Raw genomic sequence first — 19,362 nt, 5'->3', positions numbered from 1 at the left:
GCCAGTGCCAGAAAGGGGAAGTCTTAACTATCCCTCAAATGTATAATGAATTACAAAATAGGGGGACTTTTTTCTTTTCCTGGGAGGCTGAAAAGAATACAGGTCAAATTATAGAAAGCTTTCCTGTCACAAATAGTGTGAGGTTTGTGAACCATGTATTTTAGTGTGACAGTGTTAAGAGAGCAATGAAAGAAGTTTTGACAGGAGAGCAGGATCCAGAGTGAGCTTTTCAAATTTCCCTTAAAGAGAAGTTAGTTATTCTGATTATTTTTATGACTAATTGATGTCTCGCAATGAGACACATTTCTATCTAACTCTCAGCTGGTGGCTTTATAGGTCCAGGTCACCCAAACTGAAATAAGTTATGGCCTTTTAATAATGGCAATTCATATGAATAAAAGCATAATATGTTTACTAACATACCATAACTCCCCTTCCTCTTCATAAAAAAAATATTCCACCTAGTGTAATAATTCATGTTTCATTGTTTTATAGTACACAAGGAAGAATCTGGGTCTGGATTAGGAGAGCCAAGATCAATGACTGGTGTATAACTGTGTTAGAGGCCTCATAAAAGCTCCGTTCTGTAGATAATCTTCAAAACACAAAATTCTGCTTCTGCACATCTCTAGGACTTCAGTGATGTCTTCATAGCCTTAAGGTTAGTAGACACAAGGTTAGTAGGCTCTGGAGAGGAGAATGTGCCATAGTGGCAAATAGCTTTTAAAATTCTGCGTCAGAGTTAAGATCTAATGTTATGGTCATAATTCCTGATTTTTCTTTCACAACCTAGCCCTTGAGCAGTTGAATCCAATAATCTGGAATTTGCAATGCTTACTGTACTTGGAAGAGTTCCATGCCATGAAAAAGTGTTTTGAGCAGATCACTAGATCATTCTTATATTTGATTATTTGTTCTGTGTTAAAATGATTTCTCAGAGGGAGGGCGAAGCCCAGCTGGCCTGTCCACTGCCTCCAGCGAGGGGGCAGGGCAGCCTGGGGGCAGCCTCAGCCAAGAGCCTAGGTCATCAGGCAAGTCTGTAGTGATGAGGCAGCTCTGAGGTGAAGCTGGAAATGCAAATCAGCAACACAAGATCTGGATTGGGCCCAATAAGGGTAACCAGGGCCTGAGACAACCCAGCAGCCTGACTGAAATGGACCCGTGGTTGGTGGGGTTGAGACCCAAGCTGAGGCTGGTCAGGGCCACTAAGGCCTATTAGTGCCCTCGGGGCCCTCTTATAGGCAGCTTCTATCTTGATATGCTGACTTTGATGGGATTTATCCCGAGTTGTGTCCTCTAATATCCTCTGATTCTCCTCCAGTGTTAAGGGAGACCCTAGATGCTCAGTCTGAATACAAAAAAATTCTATTAAGCAGATACAGTAAATCAGACATCTTGATAGCCAAGTCCCCTTTGTGGATCTAGCTCAGTGTCTCAACTGGAACACTAGGCCAGGCAGTCTTCAAACCAGACTTCAGACTTAACTAATGTGTGACCTTGACTGTGTCAATATTGTGCAGTTTCCTGAAAGCCTCTTGAGCCTATGTTTGCCTTGGTCTTGACATCAGTGATGAAAATCAGGGTATTATCTTCTTTCTTTTTCATGGTTGATTCTGCAGTCAAAGGGAACCTCATAATGATATAAAGTTCAAGCTTGTTCTGCTGTGGAGTGCTTTTGCAGGGGTTCCTGGGCTGCCTTTGCAGCTCCTGGGTTGAGTCTCGGGCCTCCCGCAAGTGGGAAATGCACAGACCTTTGTGAAACTGTGGATGTTTTCAAGAGCCTTCTTGGCTGTCACTGCCTCCACCTTGGAGGACTCGGCCTCCTTAGGCTGGGGCACCATCCTCAACAAGCGGAAGTGAAAGGCGTGGAAACAAATTAAACCCGACTCACATACTCGCCCTCTGCCCTCATCTCCGATATTGACAAACTCTTGGACCTCACGGACAAGTGGCCTGGTGCCACTGCCCATCTGAGGCTCTGGGACACACCTGCACAACCGATCTGTGACCTGCTCACAAGCTGCACCACTGGGTGTGGCCTCCTGGAGCTGGGGAGAAGAGAGACAACGCTGCATGGGAGCTAAAGAAACATCCAGCACCTTGACGTGACAGTTCTCTGCTCTGTGCCCTGATGTGGGGGGACGTGCGTGTGAGGCGATCTGCTGTGCAGGCTGTATTCCAGAAGTCTGTTGCATGGGTATCGCTTACACCAAATGCATTGTCATTAAGCCATCGCAGCCAGTTTCAAGTGTCCAGTTTTGCAGACTGGAGGGGATTGCTTTAATGTTAAGTGTCACTGATTTTTTTTTTTTTTTTTTTTTTAAAGAATCCAGGGTAAATATCTTAAAGTAGTTAGGAGACACCATATCCAATCAGCACCCTGACAAGTGTTTATGCTTTGAGCTCTGTTACCTTTCTGAGCTTACCTCATCTTGGGAACCAGCTGCACAGAAAAAGGGCAGATACCCTATTTCAGACTTTTTCAATTCTCTGAGGAGTATGGAATGAAATTGCAATTTGCTGTTTAGGTTTCTTACTGCTTATTAAATAAACTTCCAATAGTCATGACTCTGTTGGTAAAATAAGCCTGAATTAACTAGTATGAGGAACAATCAAGATATGTTCACGTTGAGTTCAGTCTTCACTATTTTTAAAAGACTTTATTCTCTTTGATTTAAGGCTTGAGCTTGAAAATCCCAGTCTTTACCATTGAAAACAGGAGCGGAATCAACAGTGATAGTCTTCCCAAAGACAGTGGATCTTTTAAATCACTTCCTATTTACTAATGTAGCTTTATGATTCTCTGGCTAAACAGTCATAGTTTCCACAGATTTCACAACTCCACAGATTTTCCATATTTTGGATGTTTTCTGTGATGGGAACATTGCTCAAGGAGACGGACAGATTAAAGCTACAGGCCTTTGAATTAGACGTCACAGATGTTGCTTGTGGTCCCTAGGCAAGAGTATCTCAGAAATGAAATAATCGAGGGGGGAGGATACAAGGGAAAAGAAACAGTCATTTGCAAAATGGGAGGAGAAAGCTCTAGCTGTTTGGGTAGTCTACTGGATGCCGAGATTTAAGAGAGGCTAGGCTGTAAGCTGTCTGGGAAAGCAGAGAATTTATCTGACAAAGTATGAATGAGCTTTTCACAGCAAAAATTGTGGTGACTTATCTTTCTTGATTAATTAACCTTTTGTTGATTCTGGTTCATGCAGTTCCTCCCTTGTTGTTCCTTTCTTGTAGCAGTTTGAAGCACATCTGAATTTCTTAGTCTGAGATTCTCCTTTTAAGAAAATATTTATTATCCCTTACCCTGTTGCATAGCAAGGCGTGTGTGTGTTTAAATATTGCTGCTCAACGGTATTTCTGGTAATCCTCTGCTTGCTTACTGGCCCATCTAACTTTATTTGCTAAATCTTCTAAATACATGGTTATTGCTGGAACAGTTAAAGTGCAAGTAAGAACAATTTTTTATTTCCCCATTTTACTCTTGACCAAAAAAACTCCTGCCAATATCTGGGCTGTTTCCCTAGACTTTCTGGCAAGTCCTTCCGAGACCCTCAGGCTATGACTTCTGTGTATAAGGGTTAAACTACAGTTCAGGCTTACTCAAAAGAAGTTTACCACGTGCTGAATACGTTGTCCTTTGCCACATCTAAAGCGCACCAAGAAGCAAAACGTGCAAAAAATAGCCGGAGAACATAGCAGAATAAGGGCAACCAGATTTAGTTAGTTCTGTTCTCTGTTGCTGGCTTCTGCAAACCACCAGGCAGGCTCAACGTAATCTAAATATATGTCCGTACTGTAGGGTTAACTTGAGACTTTCACTCTGATATTGCTCCAGTTATCCTGCTATCTTTATTGAAATCTCTCCCTCAGGTTTGCTACTGCTTTAAAATTGAACAGTCAGAACTGTCAATCAAATCTAAGCAATACTTTCATTCATTGATAACCCATTCTGTGGCCCATACAGTCTTAATCAAGTGAATACTAACAGCACCAGTGCTTCTTACAGTTTTTCAGATTTCCCAGAAGGATGGAAAAGCTCTCCACAATTCACGAGGCAAAATGGTGTAAGAGCTTAGTTACTGTACTGCAAAAGGCTGCAGACCACTGGCAGTGAAGTCTTACACGTGCTGCTGTCTCTAGTGCCCAGAAAGAACTCGGTATGTCTGGGCAATGTAAACTCAAAATATGTGAAGTTTCACATGCTTGATAGCATGTTATGTTAGATTGGTGGCTGATTAATTCAGCATTATGGATTCAGCAGCCTTAACTACTTGGGCAGCCCTAGATAATAATCCTAAAAGACTGGAAAGTTTTAATTTCTCCTCTTACAAGCCCTACAAGATAGGGAAGAATTCTGATGTGAAAACCGCAAATAGAGAACTGAGTGAGGAGAGGAAGGGGAACTGCTTACAGACCTAATTTTTGTCTAGAGAGGCTATCCCAGGTCCCTCTGTGGTCAGTGGGGAGAAGTGCTCTTCACTCAGAGCACGGGTATGTGTTACTAGTCCCTCAGTAACTTGGTTTGAGTCATTCTTGTTCTTCTTCCCCTCTTCCCCAGGGGCTCTTTTCTCTTCCGTGCTGGGCCCGGGTGTGGGGGGATGGGTTTCACTCATCTGTGCAAGCCCAAGTGTTAACAGAGTTGTCTGTGATGCTAATTCAAATAGGAAAAAAAACCCTAAAACCAAACAATCCCAAAAGCACTTCCCCTGCACCCACCCTCTCTCCCCCGTGACCTGGGCCAGTTTCGGGGTGTGGCCGCCCCACAAAGCTGTGCAGTCACCACCACCATCGGAGCAGCAGCCTTCAGGGAGTGGGGATGAGAAGCTGTAGGTGCCAGGGGAAGACCTAAGTCCAGATGCGCTTTCAAAGCACAACCAACGCTAACCCGTGCTTTGAGCGAGCAGCCCCTGGTAGGGCCTCCCCGTCCCCTCTAACGGCAGAGGGGGGCAGAGCCTCTCCCTGCCTGAGGAGAGCCCCTGCGGGGAGCCCCTCACCCACCGACCCGCCGAAGCTTAGGCCGGCGCCGTAACCACGGACCCCTCGCCGGCAGGCGCAGAGCGGAGCTGCCGCCCTGCGGCGGCCTGGCCGCCTCCCCCGATGGCTGCCCGCCCCTCAGGCAGCTAACGGCCCGCGCGCCCCCCGCCAACTGCCTCTGCGCGCGCCGCCCCCCCGCCGGAGCAGCAGCATCACGTCATCCCCCGAGCCCAGCGCGCAGGCGCAGCGTTGCGGCTCCCCTGCCCGCGCCGCCCCCCCGCAGGAACAGCTGGGGGCTGTACCCACAATGCCGTGCGGCGCTGCCCGCTCCGCTCCATCATGGAGGCGGCCGCCGCAGCTGGCGCAGCTGGCGCAGCCCCGCCGCCCGCCGCCGCCCGGCCCCGCACCCCCTGAGCCCCGCGCACCCCTCGGGCTCCAGCATGAGTGGCGGCAGCGGCGGCGGCTCCTCGGCACCCGGCCGCTTCGCCGACTACTTCGTCATCTGCGGGCTGGACACCGAGACCGGGCTGGAGCCGGACGAGCTCTCCGGTGAGTGGCCGCCGGGTCGGGGGGCGGCGGCCGTTGGCGGTCGGCTCTCTGGGGGCGGCGGCGGCGGGACGGCAGTCCCTGAGGCGGGGTCCGGCCTCGCCGCCTTCCCCGCTCCGCCGGCCCGGGGCACTGCGGGGGGAGCCGTCGGCGTCCCCCGCCGCCCCCCGCCCCGGGCAGCGGCGCTTGTGCCCCGCGCCGCCGGCGCCTCGGGGTCTGTGCAGCTGCCCCGGGTGCTTGAGGTGCAGAAACGCCTGGCTGTGCACAGACGTGTATTTGTAGAAGTGTACTTAACTTCTCTAAAAACCCCAACGGGGTACCTCTTTCAAACGGCCTTTTCAAAGTGAAGGTTGTCTGGTGGCGGTGGTGTTATTCTAGATCATCTCTGTCTTAACAGCGATATGCTGTGCTCTGTTTGGAGCTTGGTTGCATTTACCAACTCTTAGTCAGGCTCCTGGACATTTGAAACACGCAGGTAATCTCCTGTTTGGAGAGAAAGCGAAGACTTTTTGCTTGTTCTGTATTAAGTGTTGTTGTAGCAGCGTAGGATAAGAATTCTCTTCCAGCAGTATCCAAGAAGAAATTGGATTAGGAAGTAATTATTCTGTTAGATGAGAATGTTCACACCAAATACACAGCTAAACCATACCAATCTATCCCACAGCACCGTGTCAAACCTGTGTTTTTAAGGTTACAAATCTGTTCTTTGTTTTAGCAGCACCTTGTTTTAGCTTTAGTTTTACTGTACTGGCTTCAGTTAAATTAGATTGCTGCTTAGCATCTTTAACTGTTCAAAAAGATGTAGGAATGCAGTGCTGAAAACCTGACCTAACATCAGTACTTACTTCGGATATTTGAGCTCAGAACTTGACCAATGATATGTTGTTGTTTTTGGTTTTGTTTTTTTTTTTTTTTAAAGTAGCTTGCTTTTTTAAGATGTAATGAGTTTTGGTTTTGTTTGGGTGTGTTGTTTTTTTTTTTTTTTTTTTTTTTTTTTTACATCATTGTATTAAAAAAAGAACCCACTAAATAAACACTTGGTTTTTGTAGAGTGAAATTTGTGTTATTGTAACTGACTTCTTACATTGAACTCTCCTAAACTTTGGCTATGATGGAAACTTTCTTTTTTTTTTTCTTTTCATGACTTCAAACAAAATTTCTCATCTGCCTCTTATGCTGAGCAGTACCTTACCCTAAAAGAATTCATGTTTGTCTCATGTTAAAATAACTGTAGACTACAATTTGAGTCTTGAAGAGTAAATACAGCATAATGGTCTGCTCTATAATGGCACTTTAAATTACAGCATCAATTTAATTTAAGAAATCCAAGAGAACAAAATGCAATACAATTTCATTGAAGGATATGTGAAGTTCCACAGATTTTTCTTGATTAAATCACAAGTGAACAAAGTTTCTAGATTTGAAAACAGTTTCTGATGTTAATTTTGTTATTAATTTACTATGTATCTATTTGTGTAACATAGCGCAAGGCATACTTAGTAATTCTCCCTGATCTTGATAGGAACATGAATGACTCTACTCGCGTAATTCAGTTTAAAATCAGCAGTGTATTACTTTGAGGTAGCTATCTAATAGTAAACTGGAAGACATCAGTGCCTTTTTTTAAGTATTCTGTCTGAGTGCGCAGGTCTGAAAGCTGGAGCATGATGTTCTTTCTGTATTTGCTTTCCCTGTCAAGGACTACATCTATAGTATGTAAAACTGTAGCGTGCAATATATCTTGGATTCTGCTATTCTACCGTGATACTGTAATGGTGTTGCTTGTGACAAGGTGTGGGTTTTGCGGGGGGGGAATAGGTTTTAGTATTTATGGGGGAGACTGATTTTTGTATGATTTGAGGAAAGGGTTTAAAAGGGGGGGGGGGCAACAAGGGGGAGGAGGCTAAATTTATGATAACATCACAGCACATGAGCTAGCTGGAATTCCAGTGCATTTTCTTGAGTTTGTTGTGTTATTAATAATGCATGATCATGTGACTGATAATGCTTTCAAATCGTGTCTTAGGTTATAGCCTCCTCCAGTGTCCACCGATATAAATGGAAAGGGCCTCTGATTTCAGTGGGTTTTGGATAAAGCTGTGAAACACTTTGTACTTCCTGGAAGGCTTTCTTGTTTGAATGAAAGGGTTATTGTGCACTGTTTTTTTCCCCTCCTTCTTATTTCTGTGCTGAAAAATAGATTCTGAATCCTTGTACTGTTGAAACAATTTGCTTTATAAGTGTCCATTGTTGGAAGAGAGGCGCTGGCACTTCAGCTGGTGGGCGCAGGGGTGGGGAGCGGGATACTTCCCCAGCACGGTGAAGCCCGGCACAGTGGGTCTCTCCAGGGCTTTCCTGCATCAGGGCTGCCGGAGCTCAGCCTGGCATGATGTCATCGCCGCCCCACCGCCGCAGGGGACTGGCGGTCGCTGCCAGGGCCCCTGGGGATGCTGCCGGCAGACTTTGTTCTCACCAAGCTAATGAAATTGTGTATTTCAGGTATTCAACCTTAATATTAATGATACAGTATTTTCTGTAGACTTATAAATGAAGCATAAGAACATGAATTGATGCTCAGTCTAGTTACTTTGCTTGAAGAGACACCTATGATAGCGTTTTTCCTTTGTATGTTGGAAGCTTACGGAATAGCACAGCTGTAACACTTTTTCCTGAAAAAGTCAGCTAACTGATGGAAAATACACAGTGTGTGTGTGTGTGTATATATATATATTTGTTTTCTTTTAATAAAGTGAGAAATACTGTACTTAGGGCTTTGTAGTTGGCATGGGTTAAAGATAGCATGTTCTCTATTGCTAGGGCTTTTTTATCCTCAAATTCAAGTGATCTGGTTATCTGGGCATCCTTTCTTATTTTCTTAATTGTGTTCACACTGGCTGACCTGGTAAAGCAGATAGAAAACATTTACTAGGCAGGAGTAAAACAAAACAAGCAAACAAACAAAAACCCAACACTGGATGAAGCCTGAGTTTCATCTAGTGTCAGTTGCTGAGGTGGACAAGAGAGGAGCTGAGGCACATTTCCAGGGGGTGTTGATGTGCCAGAAATGATGACAGAAATCTCTTGAGTATGCTACAAAGGTCTGTTACAGATACATTTCCTTCACAGAGGAAATCACAGAATGGTTGAGGTTGGAAGGGACCTCTGGAGGTTTTTGGGTCCAACTCCCTTGCTGAAGCAGGGTTACCTAGGGCCAGTTAGTTGCCCAGGACAGTGTCCAGATGATTTGTTAATACCTCTGAGGATGGAGACTCCAACTTCTCTGGGCAACCTGTGCCAGTGCTCAGTCACCCTCACGGTGAAAAAGTGTGTCCTGATGTTCAGATGGAACCTCCTGTGTTTCAGTTTGTGCCTGTTGCCTCTTGCCCTGCCACTGGGCACCACTGAAAAGAGCCTGGCTTCATCTTCTTTACACCCTCTCTTCAGGTATTTATATACATTGATAAGATTCCCCCCTGAGCCTTCTCTTCTGCAGGCTAAACAGTCCCAGCTCTCTCAGCCTTTCCTCATGTGAGCGATGCTCCAGACCCATGATCTTTGTGGCCCTTTGCTGGACTCTCTCCACTATGCCCATGTCTGTCTTGAGCTAAGGAGCACAGAACTGGGCACAGCACTCCAGGTGTGGCCTCACCAGTGCTGAGCAGAGGGGAAGGATCACTTCCCTCAACCTGCTGGCAATGCTTTGACTAATGCAGCCCAAGATACCATTTGCCTTCTTTGCAGCAGGGGCACATTGCTCGCTTGTGGTCAACTTGGTGTCCACCAGGAAATAATGAAATACATCAGCTACCAAAAATCTTCTGTGTGTAATACAACTTACCGTAATGCTGCAACATTATGATAGGATTTCTTAATTTAGGTTGTATGACTGTGCCCTGGAAAGGTAATGAGAATGAAGTCGTGCCTCATCTCGTCTTTCAACTGGAGTCCCTTGTCTGTTGAGTTAGAGTGATCTGAATGATGGTGGAAATACTTGCATTATATGGAACTGTTGGAGTTTCTGTTCTACGTTCTTTTTCATTAAAGATTTTGTTTTCTTCTCCTCCTCTGTGGTGTGTTAGTTTTTAACAATCACTTGTCAATAGAGTTTGTTTATTATGGTAGTGGCAAAACAAAGGATTGATTTGCCATTGCATTACACTTATGTGTAATTGTAGTCTGGAAGTTGCTATTACAAAATATGGAACTCAGACCTAAATATCTGGACACCATATTCTAATCTAAGATTTTTCTGTTGCACATGCCTTAGTAGTCTTGAATGTCGTATCATAAAGATGATAGTAGTTATTTCAGAAATAACAGTGTTACAAAGGAGAAATAGTGTAAAAAAAAAGAAAGAAAGAAAATGCTTATAATCTGTGAATAAAAGATTGATGATTTAATAATAGAATTGGTTTTAAAAAAAATCTTATTCTGGAAGACTAAGGCCAGTGTCTAGTCTGTCACCTGTATTTCTTTCTGTGTTCCTTCCCAGTCTGAGCTAGTCTTTTAAGGTGTGGTCCAAAAATTCATCTATTCAGTAGAGGGACTTGTGTTCCTTTTGCCAAAGTCCTTATCATGGTGCTTTGAGTTGTCTGTCTGATCATGAGCTTCATCCTTAAAGGAGGATGAAAATGAGTGTTAGGTGAAGCCCACATGTCCAGGAAATATCCTTCCTGCAGGCACCCTTCATGTGTCTTTTCTGAATCCATATTAGGTCTCCTTTCACTCTAGTGTATGCTGATGTGATACTATTTTAATTATTCTTTGTCTCTCATACCTTTTTTTGTATTTTGTTTTTAATGGTATTGAGGCAAGATCTGTGTGTGTGTAGATCATGTAGCATAACGGGACAGATTATGAGTAAGGCATCTATATGCTGGCACAGTCGCCACTTTATTAGTGCTGGTGTGTGAAATTCTGAAGACAGATGATACCTGGTGTGTAGTATTCACCTAGCTCCACTCAAAATTAATCTGACAAACTGATATTAGAGCAAGTGTTGTCTCACCTCATCCCTCTGTTTGTAACTGAAGTGTTGCTATTGTTCTATTTTGTTGGCTTCAGATTTAAAATGACAGTTTATCTTCATACATTTCCTGTTGGTAGGGTTTATTTTAACAGCATTCTGTATCAATATAAACTTTTAAAAAATATGGATGTGATGAAATGATTGAAGGCATTTGTCATATATATAAACCAATAAATTGCTTAGTATTTCAGAATTGGGGTAGTAGTTTCCTTTGTGGTAGTCCATGTAGTAATGCTGCTACCAGCACCTGTCTTAGTTTCCAAGTTCAGCAGACCTAAATAGTTACAGGCTTTTATTTTACCTCAAAGGTATTTTAAGGGGTAGCTAAAGGGAAAGAGGAGGAAGAGCAAGCTTAATTTAAATTAGCAGGTATAATTTTCTGCCTGACATTTGACCTGTCTTGTACTTTCCTCTTTTGGGCATTTTTATCTTGGAATTAAGACATGGCATTTGGGGTTGGAGCCAGCTCCGATTCTTGCAGTGAAGCTCTTCTGCAATACTGTGTATTCCTTGGGTAAATAGCGTGTGAGTAAATTTCTCTGTCTTTGCTATGGTAGTAGTACCAACGTTTGCTGCAGATGCGAATTGCATTGGTGGGAGCTATTGCTTGATTTTTCCAAAGGCTGAAGTGTTCTGTGATTTTGGGGGTTTGTTTTTCGTGGTTTTTTTTGTTGTTTTTTTTTTTTTTTCCCCATCTTCCTCTCTTTGTCTGTAATATGGATGGTAGCAGTGCAAGCTTCCCACAGTTCCCTAATGGGTATGCCTCTTCCCTTGGGGATTCATTCTGAGACTGAAAGGGAGGTTTTTCAGTTTCTTTACTTCTCTGAGATTGCTCACCAAGGTGTTAACTCTGTGGGGGGCCTCTCTAGTAGCACCAAGGCTGAGACCACACACTGTTTTCCCATAGGTCACTGTGGACGGGCAGTAGGTAGCAACAACTTTTGGCTGGACTACACTGGCACATGTGAAACGTTTTAATCCGGATAATAGTTTATTCCACTCCTCCCTACCCCCTCTATCTTTTCCCAAGGAGCTGGAGCTGTTTGCCATGTTTGAGTGCCAAAAAGATCCTTTGTCTCTTTGGGAACTGAGGCAGACGTGCTAGGGTAGCTGATATGTAGAATAAAGAATGGGAGAGCTGATGTAAGAGGGAAGCAGCTGTACTTTGCTGAACTACATTTGAAGCCACAGTTTATTAGGTGATGTTTCTGTAATGCCAATCTTGTGATTATCATATTTGTTTTTTAGATTAAACTAAGCTGTGTGCTTTAGAGAATCATCCCCTCAAAACCCCCCAAACTCTTCATTTTTCCACCCTTCAATATTTAGTTACAAAATTGGCTTATTTGGAAGGCTCTTAGGTAAGGTTTGGGGGAGAGGAAAGGTTACAGGTTCTTGATTTGAGAATAGACTAAAGATGCTAAAACAGTGTCTAAAGAATTAAAGTTTACAAGTCTGACTTTTGAAGCCTTTTAAAAAAGCCATACGAAATTCACCTTATTAAAGCAAGGCACACAAAGATGGGTTGATTTGGCTTTTTGTTCCTTTGGGGTTTTTTATGTTATTTTGTTTTCTTTGCAGTTTCTTTTGCAAGAGAGAAACTACACAAAGAAAACATCTTAAATGGACTGTATGGGAAATACTGCCGTTTGCAAATAATAAAACACTTCCCCCCCCCCCCCCCCCCATCTTCAAATTGTTGATCCTGTAGTTACAAAACACTACAACTGCTTTTATGTGCTTTTTGACTTAGTGATGTCCTACTTGAATGTTCTTGGTAATGACTTCTCATACTTATATGTTGAATTCTCTCTAACCTGCAGGGCTCATGTAGCAGAAATAATGCACATGAAGTGACAATGTCAGAAGCAATTACTTATTGATGTATGTTGTGCCGTAATTATTCTATCTGAATTTCTTGACAACCCTTTCAGATTTGTGGTTTGTAGTCAAATTTGCAGTGAACTGGGATGTTAACCCTGGGGGCATAAAATATTATTGCGCAGAGAAATTATCAAGCATTCCAACGCAAACTGATGAATGATGAAGAGTTTACTTGGGGCGCTTCTGCTCAAGGCTTGTTTCTTAGTCTTTCCAGGAAAATGCTACTTTGCTTATGGTTTGATGGGCAAGAGACCTTTAGTTTCAAACTTTCCTGTAGAAGTGTAGAATATTGCCTTTTTTATATAGTTTTTTTGGGTTTTACTGGTTGTATGATCAGCCACAGTCAGGTACAATGTGTACCTCTGTATTGAGTCATTTACATATTGATACTGAAGCATCTTGAGAAAGAAACTTTATTGTATTGCATGGATAAGTGATCTGCATACAGATAACATGGCAGTCATAAACAACCTTTTCATTTTCAGATATAGCAACATTTCAGTGTTTAACTGAGTGAGGAAAAAAGTTTGGTTTTACAGAAACAGATATTCTTTCAGCATAACTTCAGGTGAGTTTGGAAAAGTTTTTTTGCAATTGTAGTTGCTGCTGGTTGTGTTGCACTCTGTTGCAGAAATATGTGGTCAGAGGTCTCAAGGTTGCTGCAATATACTGATCTGTGCATTGCTTCTGTCCTCTACAAGCATACATTTTTGAGCTATTTTACCATTTGCATATTTTACTTATTCCTCCTTAACTTGCTACTTTCAGCAAGCTCCCTTACCAACTGTTGTTTCCTGATTTTTACTCCCCAAGCCCAGCACTGCCCTACTGATGTGTCATCAGAATTGCATTGGGGAAAAGTCCCTTAAGGTCACAAGGTCAGTGCCAGCTCTAACCAGCAAAAGACAGTCATGTCGCTTTCTGGCTCTTTTATGTGTGTGGTCTGGGAGCTTGAAATGTGAAATAACTTATTCAAAAGTTTCGCCGAAGGCTGGTAAAATTTCTATTTATCAGTATCTTGGTCATTTCTGAGAATGAATATGGCAGGGATTTTATGGCAGCCCAGGCCAATCTAACTGTAGGTTGTCATGGTCTCCCTTTCCCTGTCCTTACTGTGGTCATGTGCTCCTGTCTGCTTCCCTTGCCTGAGGACTCACTAGTCCTGCTGGACGTGGTTCGGTGCCGCAGGTTCCAGGGAACACCAGGCCTTGGTGTGAGGAAAGAGGCTGGTAATGCGCAGCCGTTGATTAAATTGGCATAGGTGCCCTGAAGCACAGCTCCATTGGGGGCCATATTCAAAAAGTTCTTTAGACTGAAATCTGTGTGAATGATCTGCAGAACACTGACCTGGCCTCGAAGGGGTTTGTGATCCAGAGGGCGCAAGTTACTTGTGCTCTCTGAGGTTGCTTTAATGCTGCAAGGTCGTGGCAGGCAGTGAGCATTGGATAGATGTCCCAGTGTTCACGTCTCCCCAGGAAGCGTGCCCAGGATCCATGAACTAACCTTTGCCTATGCAGAGGTCTGCCCTTGCACGTGTTAGTAGCCTTGAGAATGGCTGCCATTTCACAGGTGAGGTCTTGTAAACAGGGCCTAATATCGGCTTGGAAAATGAAGGAATCTGGACGTATCTACTGAATGAGGTGGATTGATGGTTCTTTGATAAATCATTCCATGAATAGTCCTGAGTCTCTTATGCATGCGTGACAAAGTGTGCTCTGGGAAGTACTTGTGAGGCATATATGTGTGGGGTATTTGTTTTTTTTTATTTGCAGGTCTTTTTTTCCTTTTCCTTCCTATAAAGTCTTCCACAGTTAAAACTAGATATAACATAATGTTTTGTTTTCCTCAAGCTCGAGCAGGGAAGGGATTTAACTCAATCTTGGTTCTGTGGAACCGTGAGCTGTCATCTTTGTATATGACTTCGAGCAAAGGGGTGATACGCAGTTATAAGTGGTTAACTTGGACCTGTGACTTGTGTTTTCAGGACTCAATAAAAGTACTGGACTTTGTTCTTCCTGTTCTAATCAGATTTTCATATTGAAAACTTTTTTTTTTACTGGACATGAATCATGCCATGTGAAGAAGAAAGGTAAAATTGATATGGTACATGTAAAAGGAAGAAGGCTCGAGAGAAGTGGTTGGTGAGATGATGAGGAAGGATATAGTCAGAGCTAAGACAAACTTCAGAGTTTTTCATGTTCGTTGACCAAACTGTCAGCACATCTGATGAATTTTCTGGTATTAGAAATCACTTATAATTTAAAAATAGAAAAAAAAAAAAAAACAAAACCAAAAAAAATCCCCAAAACATCAAGCAACTTGATGACTTTCTTACAGGGCATTTTTTTTCAGTGGGGGGGCAGTCCTTATTAAGGCAGGTTACTGCAAAACACTCTTTTCAAAGGTTAGATAACAAAGTGAAACATATTGGACAGGACTCATATACTGAGATGGTTGTATAGCTGAACTTTTTGTATTTTGCTGATCTCTGTATGTCACTGGAACCTGCTTGAAAGGCTTCGTGTGTATCTTAAGATATGGCTTTCCTCTTCAATGCAAAACCTCAGTGGTATCCCAGAAGAATACAAATACTTGGTTAAAGGACTGGACAGATAACATTTGGTCCTTGTGCTTTTACACAGACGTGTTTCCATCAGTCCTCAAAACTGGAGTTGGAGGGCAATGGGAGTGCAAAAAGTAGAGACATTTAACTGGATGGGACATGTCACTGTAAAAGGAGATCCAGAGTGTTCAGGAGGATTGCCTGAGATGGTCTGTGCTTCTGTTTGCTCAGGCTTTCCTGAAGCAGTCTGACTGGGTCTGCCAGTCTTAGATGGGCACGAGGAGAACAGCTGATTTCTATATTAAATATACTTAAAATATGCTTGTCTCCACTTCTGTTTCATATTTCTAGTACACGTAAAAGAATTGTGTTCTATTCTGAAGTCACCCTTTTCCTTTCTTAGTGTCTTCTGTTGCGTGTATTTCAGATCCATTGTGTAATGGAAATGGTGCTCTCCCCCAGCCCCCGTGGCTGAGAGCACGCCTGTCATTGTAATTTTGAGTGCTGCTTCTGTTGTTTAGTTGGAAACAGACCTAAATATCTTTCTGTAAGTCTTTTTGCTGTGGCTAAAGCAGAAAAGTCGTTTGGTAAAACAATTATGTTTTTAAGAACATTTCCTTGAAAATTTCTGCCAGGCAGTCTTGATTAAAATACATTGTGTCCATCTGCTTTCCTGTGTTACATGCAAAGTAGTAAAAAAAAAAAAAATTTAGGATGCTTTTAAAGATGCAAGCTGAGGATTTTTGGGGGGGTTTTCTTGTTTGATTTTTAAAATTAGATTCTGCCTTAGATTCTTGATGGTTTCTTCTGCCACTTCCCTGCCCCACCTCTTCCCGCCTTCCTTGAAACGGTACCAGAAAAATAAAAACAAAAGCTTTTGGTTTCCTGACCTTATAATCACAGAATGCAGATGTCCTCAGCTGTTTTTCTGTGGTGCTTTAAATTCATTGTTGCAGCATTTGAAACTATTCCAGAGTGTGTGTGGCAATATGTTTTGTTATCCACTAGATGAATGCTGAATCTTAACTGATGAATGGGTATCTATTAATTCCTAAATTTTCATTTGCTGTAGAGGGCTTGGAAGAATTTATGCGATCAAAGCAATGGATGGTCAAGAGATTATTTGTATCCAGTGGAGTTTACACTAAATATCCAGTTAGTGAAATGAACTCTTGGTTTTTATTTCAGTTCACAGTGAGGTTCTTCATGATACAATTCTAGAAACATTACAGTTCTTGAATTCTGGAATGCAAAAGAAAATGGGAAAATAACAGGGGATTTTTTTTACAGTCGACAGATTAGGGTTAACTTGTCTCTTTGTCCTTCTCATTTTTTTTTAGTGACTGCAGTAGGAAGAATGGTATTGTCCGTTGAATGTTAAAATGTATGTTGTATGCTGAAAGGAATGTGTTCTTATGGGACTGGGATAAGGGATTGTTATAAGAAAGTGTGGGTTCCCTAGATGACAAACAGGCCACAAAAAAATTAGAGCCTTTCATCACTGGTTATTTCCTTCCTCTTCTCTCTACTTCCTCTAAAGAAAGCCCGTTAATTTTCACAGATGAAAGATGGCACCTCACCCAACACGTGTTTCAGTTGCACCTAAGACAGATACCTAAGTAGAGGGCAGTGCGTCCATAACACATATTTGCACCTTTGTTTTAGAAAGGCATACAGTGGAATTCCTTTGCCTTTGAGCTCTTTTGTCAGGGAAAGTAGAACAGTAGCTTGCGTAGGGAAGTTTTTAGAGGAAGTCCCAGATGTGAAAATCATAGGTTGTAGATCTGTTACAAATCCGATAGAATGACAGCTGCTAGAGACAGTTGTTGAAGCCCCTGATCCATTAAAGACAGTGAATGAAACCCCTGATTCCAGTGAGTTAAACAGCAGTGCTGCAATAAAATGAATATCATCCTGAAGATTTTCTCATATGGATAACCTGATCCACTTTAAAAACTGTTAAAGTCCCGATTCCAGTAACAAATTTACTGGTATAACGACCACTTCAGCTTGCGCTATGCCTGATGGTCTTGCCAACAGGGGGAGGGGAGATAGAAGTGCAGGACAGAGGGTTTATGTGTTTCAGGATAAAAGGGAAGAATTCTTTTTTTGTGTATATCCGAGGAAGAGGTTTGCTGGGGAAGGGGTCCTCTTTAATGAGAAATACGTGCAGTTCTGCTTAAGGAGGAGGAACTGGAAGGAAGGAAGCAAGTCATAATCTGAAGGCATTTGTCCATTGAGGGAGTGGCCGTTTGCTTACAGATTTGGCAGCTGCAGCTTTTCTTGATTCATGGTTTTTATTCCAAGAATTCTTGTTTAATGAATTGCTTACCTTAGTCTGCCAAACTTGGGATGTTTATGTCCTACATTGTAAAGTTTTTTTTTGTGGTGTGTTTCCCCCCCCCCCCCCCCCCCCAGTTATGTATGGTTTAATATTTGTTAAAGAAGGAATTGGAGAAACTTACTGTTTTGTTTTGTTTTTTAAAATAAGCTTTGGCTATTTATTAGTATATTAATAGCTCTCTAGCTATGTATTGAAATGACTTTTCTTTAATATTAGAATATGGGTTTCTGAAAAATCAGAATGGTATTGCTGTCCAGATCTGGGGTTTTTACCTTTTTTTTTTTTGTCTGTTTTTTTAAGGGCTAGGATAAGTCAACAGATTGCCGTCTCATTTCACATGTAGTATGGTACAGGCCGTATAATTTAGTTACTTGTTTGATTATCCCAGTTTTGTTCTTAAGACTTGGAAATAGAATATTTGACCATTTCCATTGGCAAGTGGAAATACGGCAAGTCTTATTTTTAACAGAATTCTTTTGCCTTTGATTGGTTCTTGGCTTGACTGTCTTTCCATGCCTACATGCATCTTAAGCACCTGTATTTGCTTTTACAATGTAACCAGGTCAACTATTGGTCATCTGTCAGTCTGGGTAATCAGGAATTTCTCAAATCTCTCGGTGTACATACCACCTCTTCCTCCCAGTGCCCCCCTTCCCCCAAATTGCTCTCATTTGCTCCATACTTTCATCCTTTCTACAGTGTGGATTCCAGAAGTATGTACACCATCTTGCCAGCCAACTATTTTTATTTATACTTGGACCATGAATTTTAGAGCTGGAGTAGATTTATGTTCAGTAAACATAATTATTTACCTTAATATCTATAGCCTTATTGTGTGTACTGAGAATGATCGCTGGCTGAACCGGGAGTCCTGCTGCTATTTATGACATTAGCTGCTGGTCTTAGATTAACTTAATTCTAAATGTGTTGTGGACTGCTGCCATTCTTGTATCTTTGGAAACAATTCAGACTTTTTTTCCCTGTGTTGTGCCCTTTGACAGGCATGTTATTGCAGTTAACTCTGTTTTCACCCAAATCCCTAGAATGAGAAAGATTGTTCTCAAAATGTCCTATGATGTCCATTTTCACCTAAGTATGGCTTTGTGCTTTTTTTTTTTTATTATTTTTTTTATTATTAATTGAAAGCAGGATAGAACTAGGCTGTTCTCTGGATAGTGTTTATAATTCATGCACTGTTCAAATCCCCTTGTTGACTGACTTCTGACTTGCAACCCACACTTGGGAAAACCTCTACTCCCTGGCTGTCATGGTCAGCTCAGTCTCAAGCCCCTACCCTGCACAAGTTGGGATGACTCCCACCATTGCAAGCTTCTTTGAACTGTTGTGTGGAAAGTGCAGAGGTAAAGGGCATGGTTATAGGATTCTATAGGGTATTCTGAATCCCAAGTTCAGGTTCTCAAGTGTGCTGCATAGTACAGGAAAGCTGCCCTAAGTATATGGCTCATAGTTCCTGTTGCTGGTACAAACTCTCATTGTTCTTATTCATTTGTTTAATTACAGCAATATGTCTGTTTCATGTTGAAGCTGTTTTATATTTACTTCATTAAGACATCCATTTTAATGGCGGCAGGAATTGCACATACAGCCTCTCTATGTGAAAAGATTCCTGTAAAAGTGTCCTTATGTGGAAAATACAAAGTTAATGTTTTGATTGCATGCTATCTAATATTTTTATTTGAAGATGTCCTGTATACAATAAATGTACACCAAGACTGAATGAATTTAATGAATAACAGGCTGTATCACAAGAATTTGAAGAAAGGAGCTTCTTGGCCAGGTGAAAGCAACAAACCACTTAATCAGAATCAGTAGAGCTTTCTGGACATATTTGTTTTGTAATTATTTTGAGCAGATCAGCGGACTCGATGAACAAATGAAGGTGGCAGTACTAATGATTCTTTAAAATCAGTGTTGCGTGACCATTCAGTTCTTTTATTGGGCACTTTTTCTGGTAACTAGGGTAGCTTCTTCTGACTTGCTCCTTATTGG

The 19,362-nt window shown here is 42.2% G+C and overlaps 1 protein-coding gene across 3 annotated transcripts in view; it reads left to right on the top strand.

Annotated features, from left to right (window-relative positions):
- The first annotated feature begins 5,338 nt into the window (after positions 1-5,338).
- DENND5A (DENN domain containing 5A) overlaps positions 5,339-19,362 on the top strand; it is a 71,484-nt gene continuing 57,460 nt past the window's right edge. For all 3 annotated transcript variants that reach the window (XM_082317588.1, XM_082317587.1, XM_082317586.1), the window contains exon 1: positions 5,339-5,535. In XM_082317588.1, coding sequence (XP_082173714.1) covers positions 5,427-5,535 — 109 coding nt within the window. In that variant the 5' untranslated portion in view covers positions 5,339-5,426. The remainder of the gene's footprint in view (positions 5,536-19,362) is intronic.

Source organism: Platalea leucorodia, assembly GCF_965183815.1.
Source record: "Platalea leucorodia genome assembly, chromosome: 7".
NCBI classification, from domain to species: Eukaryota; Metazoa; Chordata; class Aves; order Pelecaniformes; family Threskiornithidae; genus Platalea; species Platalea leucorodia.
This window is presented reverse-complemented; position numbering and strand designations above follow the sequence as displayed.